The sequence below is a fragment of the Durio zibethinus genome, chromosome 3, assembly GCF_047325235.1.
Source record: "Durio zibethinus cultivar Kanyao isolate XHJ-2024 chromosome 3, ASM4732523v1, whole genome shotgun sequence".
Lineage (NCBI taxonomy): Eukaryota > Viridiplantae > Streptophyta > Magnoliopsida > Malvales > Malvaceae > Durio > Durio zibethinus.
The window spans coordinates 4,745,278-4,760,824 of NC_143164.1; the positions used below are offsets into that span (position 1 = coordinate 4,745,278).

General features: G+C 34.3%; 3 protein-coding genes and 1 pseudogene across 5 annotated transcripts; 2 read left to right on the forward strand and 2 right to left on the reverse strand.

Annotated features, from left to right (window-relative positions):
• Nucleotides 1-2: 2 nt before the first annotated feature.
• On the reverse strand, nt 3-2,141 carry LOC111277722 (uncharacterized; annotated as a pseudogene). Its single transcript, XR_016340821.1, has 2 exons — nt 1,373-2,141; nt 3-568 (listed from the first exon to the last, which is right to left on the reverse strand). The product of XR_016340821.1 is annotated as an uncharacterized LOC111277722 (transcript).
• Nucleotides 2,142-3,190: 1,049 nt separating this feature from the next.
• Nucleotides 3,191-4,426, forward strand: LOC111299601 (uncharacterized). The gene has a single exon (XM_022894883.2). It carries the CDS (start codon nt 3,407-3,409, stop codon nt 4,274-4,276), a length of 870 nt encoding a protein of 289 aa, XP_022750618.2. The 5' UTR covers nt 3,191-3,406; the 3' UTR covers nt 4,277-4,426.
• A 2,672-nt stretch (nt 4,427-7,098) lies between these two features.
• On the reverse strand, nt 7,099-8,462 carry LOC149519561 (uncharacterized). The gene is made up of 2 exons (XM_089757866.1): nt 8,284-8,462; nt 7,099-7,953 (listed from the first exon to the last, which is right to left on the reverse strand). Exon 2 carries the CDS (start codon nt 7,928-7,930, stop codon nt 7,349-7,351), a length of 582 nt encoding a protein of 193 aa, XP_089613992.1. The 5' UTR covers nt 7,931-7,953; nt 8,284-8,462; the 3' UTR covers nt 7,099-7,348.
• Nucleotides 8,463-13,967: 5,505 nt separating this feature from the next.
• Nucleotides 13,968-15,364, forward strand: LOC111301292 (protein SOB FIVE-LIKE 5-like). 2 transcript variants are annotated; one of them, XM_022896863.2, is made up of 4 exons: nt 13,968-14,596; nt 14,687-14,744; nt 14,858-14,924; nt 15,072-15,364. In XM_022896863.2, exons 1-4 carry the CDS (start codon nt 14,213-14,215, stop codon nt 15,115-15,117), a joined length of 555 nt encoding a protein of 184 aa, XP_022752598.2. In that variant the 5' UTR covers nt 13,968-14,212; the 3' UTR covers nt 15,118-15,364. The 2 variants fall into 2 exon arrangements, with proteins under 2 accessions (XP_022752598.2, XP_022752607.2); XM_022896872.2 differs by having other exon boundaries at nt 13,974-14,596; nt 14,687-14,758.
• The last annotated feature ends 183 nt before the right edge of the window (nt 15,365-15,547 follow it).

Sequence of the window (15,547 nt, forward strand, 5' to 3'; positions counted from 1 at the left end):
ACTGCCACAAAGATTTAGTTATTATTCAACAAAAAATAAAGTGCAGGTGCCAGCGCATGCGTGACACCAAGTTAGAAATCAATCTGTACATAATTATCATCAACAATGTAGATTATCGTTACAACAACTTCATTTAATCAAGAAGGAAACCATTTTGGTTGATATGTTTCAGGTCAATAATAAAATGGTCGTGACCTGAAGAAACCCAAATCCAAATGTTCCATTCATGTTGGAGATCATCAGATCCTACTAAGCCTGGAACTGTTAATTTGTAACTTGAGTTGATGAGCATAATGTAGGAAATCATCTGAATGTCTGACACGGCAGGTTGACTACAAACGTGATCCTCAGCTGCCAGTGGCTGAAGATGTATGTGATTATCATATATATATATTCTTCCTCTGGAGAAAATGGTGACTTCATGAACATAGGTTCTGATGTCCAGAACACTGGAGGAGTATAGGAGGACAAGTCCCCGACCCTTTGGCAGATTATGCCCCCAATTTCATCATATTTAACATGATAAAAATCCATGTTCATGTCAACAGAAATCCCCTGCAATTATGAGCTGGAAGCGAGTCAAAACTGAGTTGTAATTAAGAAAACCTATGTATCCATCATCCACGATCGGCATGATCGGAAATATTTATCAGGCACTTCAGTTAAAACACAACTTTTTGTGCTGAAAAAACGGTGGCCTGTAAGGAGCCCGAATTATGCCTGTCATATGCATTGTAAATTAGATTAGCAAGTGCAATTGCAAACCAAATTGGACCAACTATCACAGTTAGGGTCCTCAGGCAGTGCCTCCAGTCTCGCTCACTTTATGCTGAAATTATAAATTGGATGATATCCTCAAAAATGATTGTTTATCAAACAACACAGATGCTCCTACTGCTGTCTACGCCCTGAACAAAGTCAACAAACCATCTTCCATTGAACAACTGCCTACTTTTCCAGAAATTTCTTTCTCATATTAGTCTTAGTTGCATAGCCTAGTCAAAATGTCATACATATTCAAAAATATCAACCAAAAACCAACAACTAAATAAGAAAAATATTCCTGGACCTATGGTAGGTATGCACTTTTTTTATTATTTTGTTTTGTTTTGTTTTTTTTTTTTTTTTTTTTCAGTTAATTAAGTAACAGCAAAACTTTGTTTTAAGTCCAGATAATTAGCTCTGCCAATATTTTCCCTTATTCAACCTTTTTTTGGGGTTGCTAGAACAAATTGCACAAAGCCAGATCCAAAGTTGAAAAAGTAAATGGAGTAAAAACTTGGCATATATTATATATATAGCTACACAAAAGATACTGAAAAAAAACTCTACACTATACACTAAATATATGTCTTATCTATACATATATTACCGGCTAGCTCAGATGCATTTTGCAGTAAAACAGTTGTTTACACTTCAAATTTCAAACATTGGAGATAGACTGAGATTCTTCCCTGTTGTAGGTATGGAACCTCCATGTGAAGAGGTAGTCCTCTGACTGACATGATAATCTGATCACATCACAGAAAGCTTTGATTGAGCTCTTCTTCCCTTCACTTCCCCTGTCAATCCTCATCGAGCATGAAAAACCGTTTGATTTAACTGGCACCCTCGAATCAGATAGATGAAGCATCACTTCCCCTCATATTCTCTTGCATTAGTTGCTTCCGGCTTTTCCTTTCCTGTTACCATAGAATCGAGCCAGGGACATTCTGGTTGACCCGCCATCTCTTTGTAAGCAGAATTTGCCTGTCTAACTTTGCTGTTTGAGTCAGATATCACTGCTGGCAAGGCCTCAGACTCAACCTCTTCTTCAACCTCCTCTGGTGTCTTTGGAACTTGCATTGGGGAAGTTAGGCTTGTGTTCTCATCGATGGACCCAACACTGATGCTGGAGCCCAATGGTCGATTTGGCTGAGGTGCTATAACGCTCCTGGAGGGAGGACCTTGGAGCTGCTTCAACAGATCCTTCTCTTCTGGAATTTCAGCCATGGTGTTCAAATCTATCACCTTTTCTCCTCCACAAGGTTCCATGCTATTGAGTGCAGGTATTGTTGCTTTGTTGGCAACAAGAGGAACCGATGGAGGACATGGAAGAAGGGGAAGTCATCGGGTCTAGAGCAAATAGAACAACACAAAAATAATATATGGTAATAAATTCATAACAATAAATAATAATCAATAATTCAAAATATAAAAAAAATAAAACGCATCAAAATTTAATAGATATAATAATAAATTCATAATAATAAATAATAATTAATAATTTAAAATATAAAAAAAATAAAACACATCAAAATTTAATAAAAAAATCTTTCAATATAAAAAAAAAATTACGAGACACAAAAAATATTTTCATTATCTAATAATAAATATATAAATTTTTTTATAACTAAAATTAAAAGTAATCAATAACTAAAAAAATAATTAAATAAATCTCATTAAATAAATAATTCAATAAATATATTATAAATTTAATTTTAAAAAACTTCAAATCCAATCTCTTTCATTCAAATATAATAAATTATAAATTAATTAATAAAACTTTAATTAAATCAAATTACGAATTGATTTTCATTCAATCAATTCTCCATTCTCTCTTTTTTCTCTATCTAAAACGCCTCTGGTTGCAACGCCTATGGCGTTGGCGGCTATGCGTGACTACGCCTATCAGGACTGGTTTGGTCGTTTTATGTCATTGGCCCTTCGATATTAGGACAATGTCACTTTTAGCTTTTTGCTTTCAGTCGGTTAATTTTGGCGGTCGTCCACGTGTTAGCTGGTCGTCTCCGATTGCATGCAACGGATGAGTTAGAATCTGATTGGAGAAGCGAAGGCCTTGGATTGTTAAACTTTCAGCAAGGCAAAAGGAGGTCCCAACTCCAGGTAGCTGATTGTTCAAGAGTTTTGATAAAACGTGGTCTTTGTAAGAGATAACAATAATAGCATTTCATCTGTCATTATTGTATTATAATTATTTAATAATAATTTAAAATTACATAAAGTCTATCAAAATTTTATTTAAAACTTACACTTACGGAGTAATAGACCTTATATAATGACATCTCGACCAGGACATGATTACTGGTCAACAGCTCAAAGGATATGATGTAAAATTAGGCCAAGTTCATCCGCTCTAGGCTTCAAAAACAAGCCCAAATTATAAATAAAGTAAAGGCCCAATGGGACCCGGTGGAGAGACAAAGACTTGACCCAAAAATAACTTTGTCGGATTGGTCGGTCATCCATCAGTCATTATCCTTGGGCCCCAACACAGTGGCAATTCCGTAATTAAAGACGTGAAAGTGTCCTGACGATTTATGTTTGTGATTTTTTTTTTTCATAGTTTATGGTTTGATTTTCTATTGTTTTTCATCTCTGCTGCGATCATTTTTTTTTTTCGTCAATGGAGGAGTCTACGAAAATCAACGGGAAAAAAAATTTACCTTCCGTTCCTTCAAATTACGTTAGTCTTCTTCAACTGAAAGAACGGTGGATTAAAGAGAAAGAGAGAAAGCAGAAGGGAAAGGAAGAGAAAGAAGAGCCACAACAAGAGCAAGAGGAAAAGGAAACTAAAGTTGAAGAGCGAGTTCATTACGACGTTGCTGGAAGAGGAAGCAGTAAAAATGGGCATTTTCGACGATGTGATAGTGAGAATGTGAAGCACGTCTCGGAAGGGAAGACCAGGGAAGAGAAAATCGCGGCAGGTTCTGCGGTTAGTGAAAGCGAGGATGTTGAGAAGAAGAAGAAAGGCGAGGAATTGAAGAACGAGAAGACGAAGAAGATGAAGAAGAGATGGAAAAAGAATAAAAAGAACGAGAAGGAAGAGAAAGCTAGGACAGATAATGAGCGGGAGGAAGTGGTGGGACCTGCTGTTAACCCGCCGCTGCCTGCGAGTATGGAGAATAATAAGGGGGAGGAGGAAGTGATTGGACATGAAGTCCACGCGCCGAAGCTAGCGAGGGCTGAGGCGAGAAGAGAGTCGCAACAGAGGATTATGCCAAAAACTGATGGTCATACGTCGGAGATTGGACGGAAATTTAGCGCAATGTCAATTAAGGGTGAGATTAGAACAGGAGATTATAGTAGTTACGATAGGCAAAATGGTAATAGTGGCAATAGGGTGCTGAATAGGAGATATTATGGGAAGTTTGATAGGCGTAGAGAGCAGAATCAGAGAAATGAAGGGATGGTTTGGGTTAAGAAAGGGGAAGTTAGTGATGGTAATGTCAGTGGAATTCAAAGCTCGAGTTGCTCTTCCAAGGAATTAGATTGATGGGGTTTTAATTTGGTAATCTCTGATGAAAACTTCTTATGTGTTTGTCAATTTCTGATGAAATGTAAAGTTCTGTCATGCATTTGCTTCCATTTTCACCATGAAACTGTGCAATTTCGTTTAAATTGAATGGTTAAACAATTAGTATAATTTACTGAGCATTTTTGGTAGTGGAAGCATTAATTTAGTACTGTTTCATTGCTTTCTAAAATGTGATTATGGAGTTTAATGATATTATTAAAGTAGAACTAACGCAATGTTTGAATAAATATTAGTACAAAAAAGGAAAGTAAAGTAAAGTAAAAGAAGAGAAGATTTTTTAACAAAAAAGAAAGGATATATGTATATTTGTTTGGATATTTAAAATTAATAAAGGAAAAGATAATAAAAGAATCCTAATAATTATTGTTTGGTTAAATAATAGAAAGAGAAGGAAATGATTTATTATATTATTTTTTTTATTATAACCTTTGATAATATTTTTTTTATTATAATATTTACATGTTTATGTTAACGTATGCCATATTTTTTTTTTTTTTTTTTTTTTTTTAAAATAGTCATCAATGAAATTTATGAAATTCATCCAATAAATTTATTGGCAAATAATGTTTTGTATTCTTAATTAAATTTTAGAATTCAAAATTATACATTTTTAATTTAAAGAAATTAATAAGGATATAATGATCATTTTATATTTTAAACATTTTATTCTTATCCTTTCCCTTCCTTTTCCTCTAATTTGGGGTAATTAAAAAATGAAAAAAGTTGAGAGAGACCGAGAGGAGCTAAGCATACCTTCCTTTCCTTTATTTTTATTTATGTCATATACAAACAAGGGAAAGGATTCTCCATTTCCTTTTGTTTCCTTTCCATTTCTTTATTTTCTCTCCCCTTACCTCAATCCAAACATGTTGTAAGCCTTTAAAAAGGGATGAAGGGAGAGGGTTATGAACTGTGAAGTAGATGATTGAGAAACAATGAATCATGATTGCTTGTTGTGAAAGATTGTCTAAACTATGCAATGGTTTGCTAATGTGTGGCTGGCTCTCTGCTGATGTAAAATCCTCTGAGTGTCTCACTTTACATGTTACAACCTTTGCATTGCACTAATTTCCCATCTTTTAGGTAATTGAATGATGTCTACAATGAGGGACCGATAGAAACCATTTTTTTGTCACCCTGTAAAGGAAACTGGGTTGTGAACTGTGCAAGAGACAATGTGAATTTTGGGGTCTTCCGTCATTTAGGGCAGAAAAAGCAAATGGAATGACTGGTAAATGACATGATTGTTTTTCTTAAATACCGAAGAGCAATGATACATGGAACCTACTAGGAAAATTAAGGTTTGTACCATGGATATTCCTTTAACCTTTCTAGTGAATATTTTAGCAGACAAATATTAGTTAAGTATCTAAACATTAGTGACCAAGAAGGCATTAGAGATTCTGTGTTAGAAGTGTTGAGAATCAATCTGAAAATTGCATTTCTGGAAGGTTGTTTACTTGCTTTTTCTTTTGACACTACAGTATTCATTTGTATTTTATCATGTAAGAGCTAAAGCACCTCTCTTTTCCAGATCCTTTCCTGTTTCCTAAACTTGTGGATAACATAAGTGAACCTTCACCTCAAGAAAAGGGACTTAATTCCATGACTGATAAAGTTGAACTGTTTTTACATATTACCATTAGTTTTTCAGTACTGTTCAAAGTACTTCTCCTTACCGGTTGTCTTGCATATGTTTATTTATTTATTTTTAATGTTTATTGTGGTATATGCATAAGATCCTTAGAAGTTCTTTTTTGGGGCTATCCTCTGAACCTCACATTCAGTGTAGAAAACGGTATATGCATAAGGTTATAGAAGTTGCTCTGCTTGTTTTTTTTTTTTGGAATTCTAACACGTAGGATTGTGGGATGTATAAGAAGGGTTGCTGTCTGTAGATGGCATTCAAGGGGGAACCTCTACACGAGATGTTATATAGCAACTTACAGAGGGGGTACTTCAGAGTTTTGATAGGAGCTACATTGAGCCGATGGTGTAGAGATGTAGTAACATTCATTTTAGGTCAGCAACACTTGGAAATGTAGCATGACCAAAGTAGCTAAAGAAGCGGATACCTCTTCCTACGACAAGGACATTTTGTTGTAAATCAAAATTGCTTGGATGTGTTTGGGGCACAAAGTTTTGGAGTCAGCTCCTTGAAATATGGAACCAAGAAACAGAAAAACGTGAAAAAACATTGTAAAACAAGTTTCTGCCTTTATCCTGCAGAACATAGTACAGAGGAGATGAGCTTTCAGTTATGGAAAACTTCAGTTGACCGTAAGAACTAAAGCTTTAGCCATGCAAAAGCATCTTTAAACCAAAGCCATCAGCCCTCTTGTTATCCGCAGTTTAGTTTTTTCAAATCAATAAATACATGTTTTCATAAGTTGCAGATACAGTGAGACCCCCCCAACCCGTTTTCTTCCCTTCCCAAAGTTCTTTTTCGACTGAAATCAATGATAGACATATGAGATTTGGCAATTTGCTTTCAGCTTTTGTTTGTAGAGCTTGCCACCGCAACGTGATAATGTTTGATTCTTTCCTCTCATTGTTTCATTACAGCAAGTTCAATCTTCATTAAAGATACGAGTGGATTAAACACAATTATTTAAACAGCGTTTGGTAAAAGTTAATTTGTCTTTACAATTCATCTTTCAAATACAATTAGACATCTAATTAACCATAACATGGCATAGAATTTTGGAAATCAAGCCATCTAATTCCTGTAAGTCCACTTCCATTTAAGTTGATGAATGGATTAAACACAATTATTCATTTTTTAAATAGAGTTGGTGTATTTTACAAATTGTTCAGCCCCTAAAATCATGAATTACAATTAATTGTCAAAGAAAGCAAAATCAAAATAGGAACTTTCAAATGGTGAAAAAGAAAATTATATTCTCTTAAAGCGGTAAATGTTTAGCAAAAGAAAATAGAAAATGAACACAAATTCACTATAGAAGGTGTCAAGAGCCTGCCTTATCACTTTCCCCAAGCACCATTCTTAATTCGCCAATGTCCATCTATCTACGACTTGGGTTGAGCGCACTCAACATCTTTTGCAGTTTCGGAGGATTTCTTGCAAATTTCCAGAAGGGTATGTAGTGCAAAAGAAATAGCCAAGACAAGGGAAATGGTGAAGCCTAAGGAATAACCAGAAATGTGGACCTCTACAAGGAATAGATGAACTTCTGGTTGCTTCAACAGCTTCCCCCAATCAGTATTCAGCAGCCTCCAGAGTAACGGAACCAAGGTCCAACACAAGATGCTTGCTGGAGCAGTAAACCAAACAGGAAATTTAGTTTCTTTGCACTCATCTGCTCCATCTTCACTACTATTTAACTGATCTTTTGCAGTGTACGGGCAGCCAAAGAAATATGAAAATGAAGACACACCGAACAAAATGGTAACGGGAAGACAATAACCGAAGCTAAGTACATAACAAACAATACTTGCCAACATCAACGTTGTTTGAGATTGGTCCTCTTTCGGATGCTTCATCTCCATTTTCAACTGTAATATGCTAAACCACATTGTGCCAAAGCACAGGGACGATGTTAAGAATAAAGCTAGTTCCTTCCAATCAGGACGTACTACTTCATGCTTCATGTTTCCTTTTCTTCGCAATTAACCTGGGAAAAAAAATTGTACTAGTAAAATTATATATTTCTTAATGTAGTTTACAGTTGGATTTGTTTAACTTTAACACAAGTATCAATGGAATTTCGACGGATTTTTTACAGAAATGAAGATGGTTTAGTTGGAAATGATATCTTTAGCGACGATATTCATGTCTCAAAGCAATCATATCCATTTTTGAATGATTTAAAATTTTAAACTTTAAAGTTGCAAACGCAAAACCATGAAACCATGCTGCACCATAACTTGCAAATCCCATAAATTATTTTCCATAAAGAACAATTCTAGTTCAAGTAAAGTAAATCAAAACAATGAAATCGTACCTCGTAATGAGGAAAACACAGTGAGTCACTGTTAATAAAGATGCAAATCACTGTTAAAACTTGAAACCAGCTCCTATCTACTTTCCACTAGATACTCTAAGTCAAGTGATAACTGCAGTCATGGAATTTGTCGGCAACTCAAACTCCATTTTTATTTTAGATAAACAACTCCAATTCCATTTCACTAATCCTTTAGAAAACGATAATAATATAGTTGGATTTATTCATAAAAAATAGTTGCATTTAAGATGTCGAAAATGTAACCAGTAATTGAATTAATTTTAATTAATATTTTTTCATATTAATACATATTATCTAAATCGTTAATATATCAAGATTTAAAAACATTATCTTATGTTCTCCCAATAAAATTTGACACGCTGTCTTTTTTTTTCTTTGTTACTATTAAATTAAATAGAATAATGGACTTTTTTTTTTCTTTTTGGTTTTGTTGTCACTCCTATTTTAGCAAAAAATATATTATTTTTGCTTGTTGATAAGATTAATATTAAACCGTGATGATATACTAAATTGCGGTTTCAGATTAGCATCAAATTCCAGTTATCAAAACAAAATTAAAGATTTTAAATAGGGTTAATTACACATTTATATCCAAATTATATCATTAATTTGATATTCAAGAAAAAGATTTTATATTTGATACGTAAATTTTTATTCCATTAAACATTTTTGATTGACTCTATTAGTTAAATTGGTAAAATATCCAAATCCACTCAATGAAATGCCATTTTTTTTAAAAAAATATCCAACTTTTTTATTAACTTTTTGAATAAAAATGTTAAAAATAGAAAATTTCATAAAATAACTGAAGAAATAAAAAATTCAAAAAAAAATTAAAGAATCAATATTGACCAAAAATTAATGAAATATTAAGAAACAATTTAAATTAAGCTTCTTCCCAAATTGAAATAGGGCATAGGGGTAACAAGCCAAGTAGCATAATGGGGGATAAAGTCAAAAGAATGCGTTGGCAAAACAAATACTATTGAGCTAGTCTGATCATGCAAGTGTCTTTTTTGATTTTTAAGGTAACAACCAAATTCCAAATGGGGCCAATTTTATGTGGCAATTAGGAAATCTTTGATCAACCAAAAAAACAATGTGATGGAATAGTATATATTGTGCTGCACAATCAATGGTCGTCAGCAGATCAAAACCTACTCTGATGAAAATGGTCCCGGTGAGATTTAGCCATTTTTGTCTTCCCCTCGCTGATCTATAGTTACTTGTTTGTAAGCTTTGAAATAGTGCCACCGACTGAAATCTGGATATCAATCCCAAAAACATGGCGAGCTGTACTCGCTTCGCTTGCCTACTTAACTTTCACCGCAACTTGCACTAGTGAAATGGTTTATGCCTGTTACACATACGTTAATTGATCAACGATCAATGTTCGGTTGGGTAATCTAGACTGCTACGTCATTTGTTTTCAAGAAAATGATTTATTTATTGTTAAAGAAAAAACTTGCTTAAAATCTCAATATTTTTTAGAATTGATTACCTGATATCCAACTTGCTTATATCATTAAATGTGATTTATACTTATTTGAAATTATTAAATGCTAGTAACAATCACCAGTGTGGACCTTTCTTTAACTTCGAGCCATTATCTTATTTACTATCACCTATTTCAGTTAGGTCAATACCACTTGATCTTAGATATAAAGTAATTAAAAGACCTGATATGTGAGAGGGTTTAAGAATAACTAGTCCTGGTACATTATGAGTTTTTCCTTCCTTTGACACTTCCCACACACACTTCATCTTTTTCTTCCTTAATTCCTTACCAAATTTCAAACATTCTACTGATTTGAACGTTAGAATGAGTCTCAAAATAACAATTCAATCATCTATTAATTCTTTGACTGTAGATTACAATTATCCTTCTCTCCATCTCATCTCCTCATTTTTAGTTAAGACATTTCAAAAACACCATCAACAATGCCCAGATTCAATAGACTAAGAGATAATCTATTATAAAGAAGATGAGTTTTTTTTTTTTTTTTTCATTTAAAAAAAATCAAATTCTACTATTTAAATAAAAAATATATTAATTATTGAATGAAATGTTTTAAATTTTCGATAAATTTGAAATGCATTCTTATAAACCATTGAGATGGGTTTCAGAATTAAGAGTGCTTTTTCTTTGGACGCTGCATTTATTTTAAACGTAATTAATATTTTATGTCATTATTTTATTCACGTGAGTTGAGTGTATTTTTCATAATGAGCTTGATAAATTAAAAAGGCGCATTATTTCGATTTAGACTTTTCTATGATGATTTCTACAATTAAACAAAAAGCTCTTACAATCACTATCTTCACAATTGATTTATTACAACTTATCATCTTTTTCTATCTTTTTTTTTTATTAAAAAAATTGGGGGAACTATAAGATATCACGATAAATCATGTCAGTATGAAACCGACCAAGCAATGGGGAGCTTGAGTTTCTATTGTATGGACGGTCGTCAATCTGAGAATGACTCAAATGGTCTTTTCCTTTTTGTTTCATAGCTTGCATTATTGGGATCATGAAGACTTTGAAGCTTGCACGCCCGATTCTGCTTTTAGTGACTTTGTGCTATGCTTATCCTGAACCAACCATATTCCCAATATGTCAACAAAAACTGTCGTTTGAAACATTTGCTAGTTAAATCTTTGTACTTTTTCTCTTGCAGTACCAAAGAGATTAAAAGCTCATGCATGCTACACAAGGTTTTTTCAACTGTCGTACAATATAGCTTTGTAGGCATGAACCTCAACATTTCAACAGATGGAAAGGCCGTGATCATTTTTTTTTTTTTTCTGATTATAAAAATAATGTAGCCTCATCCATTTCACAATCACCCGAGTAGGCACAGACTTTTGCTTTAATGGGATTCATGTGTGCATTTTATGTAATAAAATAAACATTTCTTTCATTTTTCTTTGGAGGACGAAAGGCTATGAGGGAGATTTGACTTTGGTTTTTGTTTGATGGGGACTGGAGTCTGTTAGCTCCGACCATTCAAAAAAGATAAAAAGCAGAATCAATGGATTCATATAATTATTTTAGAAAAATAATATTTTGTGAGAAAAAAGAGGGAGGGTGGTGTGTTACCGCAATTATTAAGCAGCAATGGCAAGATTGGTTTGACTCTTCCATTGTAGAGGACCCTGGTGACAAATACCAAGCTGTCTGCAAAGCCCATACTGTAATGGATCTATACCATTCAATAAACGGGGGGTGGCAATTGGCAAAGGCTTAATGTTTTCAATCAGGTTAAAAGGTTTGTTCAAGATTATAGTTAATTAGATTTTTTCAAACTAATTTGTTTATAAATCTGATGAGTTTGATAATAAATAAGTAAAATGAGAATGGTTTTCAATCAGGCAGGAGAAAAATCAAAAAGTTCTGAATTCCAGCATAAGCACAGGAACACCAGAAAACCAAATGCCTAGATGATTTCTTTGCCGCATAGATCGATTACGAGTCATGGACTGGCAAAGGGCCATGTGCACATAAGTTTAATGTCTGGGACCATTTTGATCCATAAGAAGATCTTACAGCGGCCCCATGATCTTTTCCGTGGTAATTTATGATCATTGATTCTTAAATCAAACATCCGCTTTTGGCCAAATTTAAGGGCTACTGATTTCTGTCATTTACTTTTATAGTCTGAGCCTCTCAGATTCCCTTGAAAAAGCTTTTAAAAAGCTGAATCCCGGTTCTTTATATTAATGCCTTGCGACTTCCGATTCAATGTATACAGTTTTTCAGGCAGGCTAGCTCTTTTGTGTGCCTTATATAGTTTATTAAATCAATGCACAAATGGCTGCTTTGACAAAGTAATGAGATTAGCAGAAATTATTGTCTCTAATAATCAAATAAACACTCGGCTAAGAAGTGTATACGAAAGCGTACGTGGTTTAGTAGTCTGGTATCAGTCATCAGTGTATCATTTTGCATCAATGGCAACCATGAGGATTCAACAGTATTAGTAGGGACAAAGAACAGCTATTGTGAACGTCCGAGGGTGGATTTTCTACCTTTAAAAAGGATAAGATATTGTTCCTAAGCGACATATCAATATATTCAGTCGTTCATCACTTGCATGCTCGGGTCAGGTTAGGTTACATCATTGTGGGTTTTTCCCAATAATTCTAACAAAACTGGTTCTTTATGGTGCCGATGATTACGCAACAATAGCTTTGATCTAATAATCTAAAAAAGTTGGTGGCAAGCTTTTGATGTGATAACAAGTTCAGGAATTAGGATTCAATCTATTAACAGAACTTAAATCATAGTCAAGTACTGAATTACAGTTAATCAGCCAAGGTTCAAAATCTGGAACACCAAAAGAGGACCAAAGTCTTCTAAATCTTAAAGACCGAGTCTCCCAAGTGAGATGCATTCAGAATTTCTGTACGAATAGTCAAAGACTTTCAGGGATGAGTGATTGAAGCCCCCCACGTGAACTAGAACAGGGTGAACAGGAAAAAGTTGAATTTCTAGTGTGCACTCATCAAAAACCAGGCGTCAATAGTTCTTGAGTTTTTCTTTTCTTTCTCTTCCAATTAACTTTGAAATAGAATTCTCTATCAATTGGAAATGTTATGTTTGTTAAAGAAACAGCTAGCTATTTGCATAAATCATAGTTTCCACAGTCCGCCCAGAGGAGGGTTTGCTGCTTTTGCTTATATTTCTAAAAGGAATTTACCTTTCGGAACACATATTCTTTAGATGCCAGAGATCTTGGGGTCACTCAGGACCCCCACCATTTAATGCATTCCACCTTCCAACTTTAGAATCCAACAGTGGCACAGGAAAAACAAATAGATAAATAATCTGCTGGAAAGAGAGAAAAGGAAAATAATCAGTTTACAATAATGTCTCGGTTACTACCATAATGAGTCTGCAACAACTCAGCAAAGGGACATGTATGTCCGTTTTACATTTGATCTATTTGGTTTAAAAAATTAGAGAAGGATCTTGCCTATTTAATTTCACTCAGAATCTTATATATTCAGTAATCAGTAATCCCTTGTTTTTCTGATGTTCTCCATTTGCTTGTTGATCAATAATGGTTTTTTAAGATTCCACCGAGTGAAGATTGAAACAATTTGCAGTTTTGAACAAAGAAAAAGGTCCCATTTGGAGAATCCTGACAGTAAAAGCGTATTAAAGACATAAGCAGGTATTAATTATTTACTCGTTAGTTTTGTCATGGCCTAATCGTGAAGTTCTTAAAAAAAAAAAAGGGAACAAAATGAAAAAGTACTGTTTAATTGCGTATTTAAGTGGTCAGCTTACTACATTCTCTTGAAATGGTATTTATTACCATGTTTGTAGCCCATCTATCACTTCCAAAACTAATCAGAGACTATATATAAACATCAAAGACATGCAAGGAAAGCAAAGGTACAGGCTATTAGATGAGCAGTAAAATACATTCACTTTTTATTGAAAGGACAGCACCATTCTTGTACAAGCTGCTGTATTACTACATTTATACATGAACTGGTAACCGTTTCCCTTGTCACCACTGTTACCAATCGCTATCGTTTCCTCTCTCTCTCTCTCTCACCTACACATAAACTCTTTCTCAAAGACAACTGGCAAATTTGATTGATTAACATCAGAAAAAACAAGATGGCGAAAAGATTGAAGGAAGGACAAAAATAGTCTAGGATTTGAGTGTGATTCGTTGGTCTTATCCCGCTCTACCTCTTTTTCTATCCTGTTTATATACATAACAGCTTCAAGAGTTTGCATGTATGTGAAAATCCAGGAAAGGAAAAGAGAGGGTTTCTTTTCATTTGTTCATAGCAAATTCATTTCCTCTTCTCTCTTTGTTAGACACAAGGAAAGGGTTGTCTATAAAACACATTTTTGTAGTTTGGTTGGAGAAAGAGCACTGTGATAATGAATGTATCAGCTTCACAATGTGGTAGTGGTTGTGAGTCTGGTTGGACTCTCTACTTAGATCAATCCTCTTACTCTCAAACTCAGTGTCAAACTGTTGGTGGGAACTTTGATGAGGATTATGGAGGGCAAGGAGCGAGATTCGTGGTTGAAGATGATGAGGATTTGTCCATGGTGTCTGATGCATCTTCTGGCCCAAGACATTATTGCGAAGATTATGAGGAATGCCTTGATGAAAATAGGAGCTTCTCTTCTGCTCCTGCAGCCCCTGAACCAGCCAAGAAAAGCAGAAAAAATAAAAAGAAAATCAATGAACATGGTAGCAATCAGCAGCTTTCTTATCTTGATGACACTGCCAGCTCAACTGTAATAAGCTTTTCCAAGGTAAGTCTACAATAATCTTACTGCACATATACCTATGGGTTCATTTGTGACAAAATAGAGTAATAATGGGCGTTCTTGGTGTATGTACAGAAAAACTGCAAGAAAGAAGCTTCAATAGATTTGTTGGCCTTTTCACATGGCTTCTCAGGTACACATTTTAAGGTACTTACTATCTTCTTCTTTGAAACATTTTGTCTCCATTATTATACATATTTTCTCCTGAATTCAAACTTAGCTATGCCACCTGTGAGCTTCTTCCAGGGCAAATCAGTATTCCAGAAAAAAATTGGTTTCGTAAAATCTGGAAACACAGGTTCAAAAGATGCAGGTTAGTCCTTTTTTCACCTCACATCGGTATTCTTTTCTTTAGGAAAATTTGGCATTTAGAATATGATACAATACAATCTGTAGCCTAAAAAAGAAAACTTGATCGTCAGATATGCCTAATTTGTATTGTATTAATCTCTTGGAACAGGTGGTTTCCAGGAAAGAAACTGGAAATGACAAAGAGTAAACTATAACAGCTTTCGTCTCTACTACTGGCTACCTGCAGCTACTCTGCAGAGAGAAATGGGCGGAATGTGAAAAGAAAAGAAAAAAAAGTCATTAGATCTCAAAGGGATCTTGTTCCTTCCTTTTTATTTTTTTTTCCAATGCTACTTTTTACTTGTTCCAGTTAATGCAGTGGGAAACAACCTGCTAACATCAAAAATAAAATGAATTTCTATGCCATTGGTGTATATATTTATTTATTTTTATCGGTGATAATCGTGAAAATTGTAGGCTTTCTCCAGTTTCTTTTCTTGACATCAGCATGCGTAGACCATGTAATTATGTGCCCCATGCTGTAGAGTCTGGTTTTATTAGCACAGAATCTATTTTTTCAGGTTTATCCACTGTAGATTGTAACGTTTAAAACTAGTAATAAGCTGAAAGAGAGTTCTGCCCACC

Excerpts from the sequence above, each read along its gene's own strand:
- LOC111301292 (XM_022896863.2), top strand. The coding sequence starts at position 14,213 with ATGAATGTATCAGCTTCACAATGTGGTAGTGGTTGTGAGTCTGGTTGG. Across the intron at positions 14,745-14,857 it reads CTTTTCACATGGCTTCTCAG|GGCAAATCAGTATTCCAGAA; the intron begins GTACACATTTTA and ends AGCTTCTTCCAG. Across the intron at positions 14,925-15,071 it reads CACAGGTTCAAAAGATGCAG|GTGGTTTCCAGGAAAGAAAC; the intron begins GTTAGTCCTTTT and ends CTCTTGGAACAG.
- LOC111299601 (XM_022894883.2), top strand. The coding sequence starts at position 3,407 with ATGGAGGAGTCTACGAAAATCAACGGGAAAAAAAATTTACCTTCCGTT.
- LOC149519561 (XM_089757866.1), bottom strand. The coding sequence starts at position 7,930 with ATGAAGCATGAAGTAGTACGTCCTGATTGGAAGGAACTAGCTTTATTC.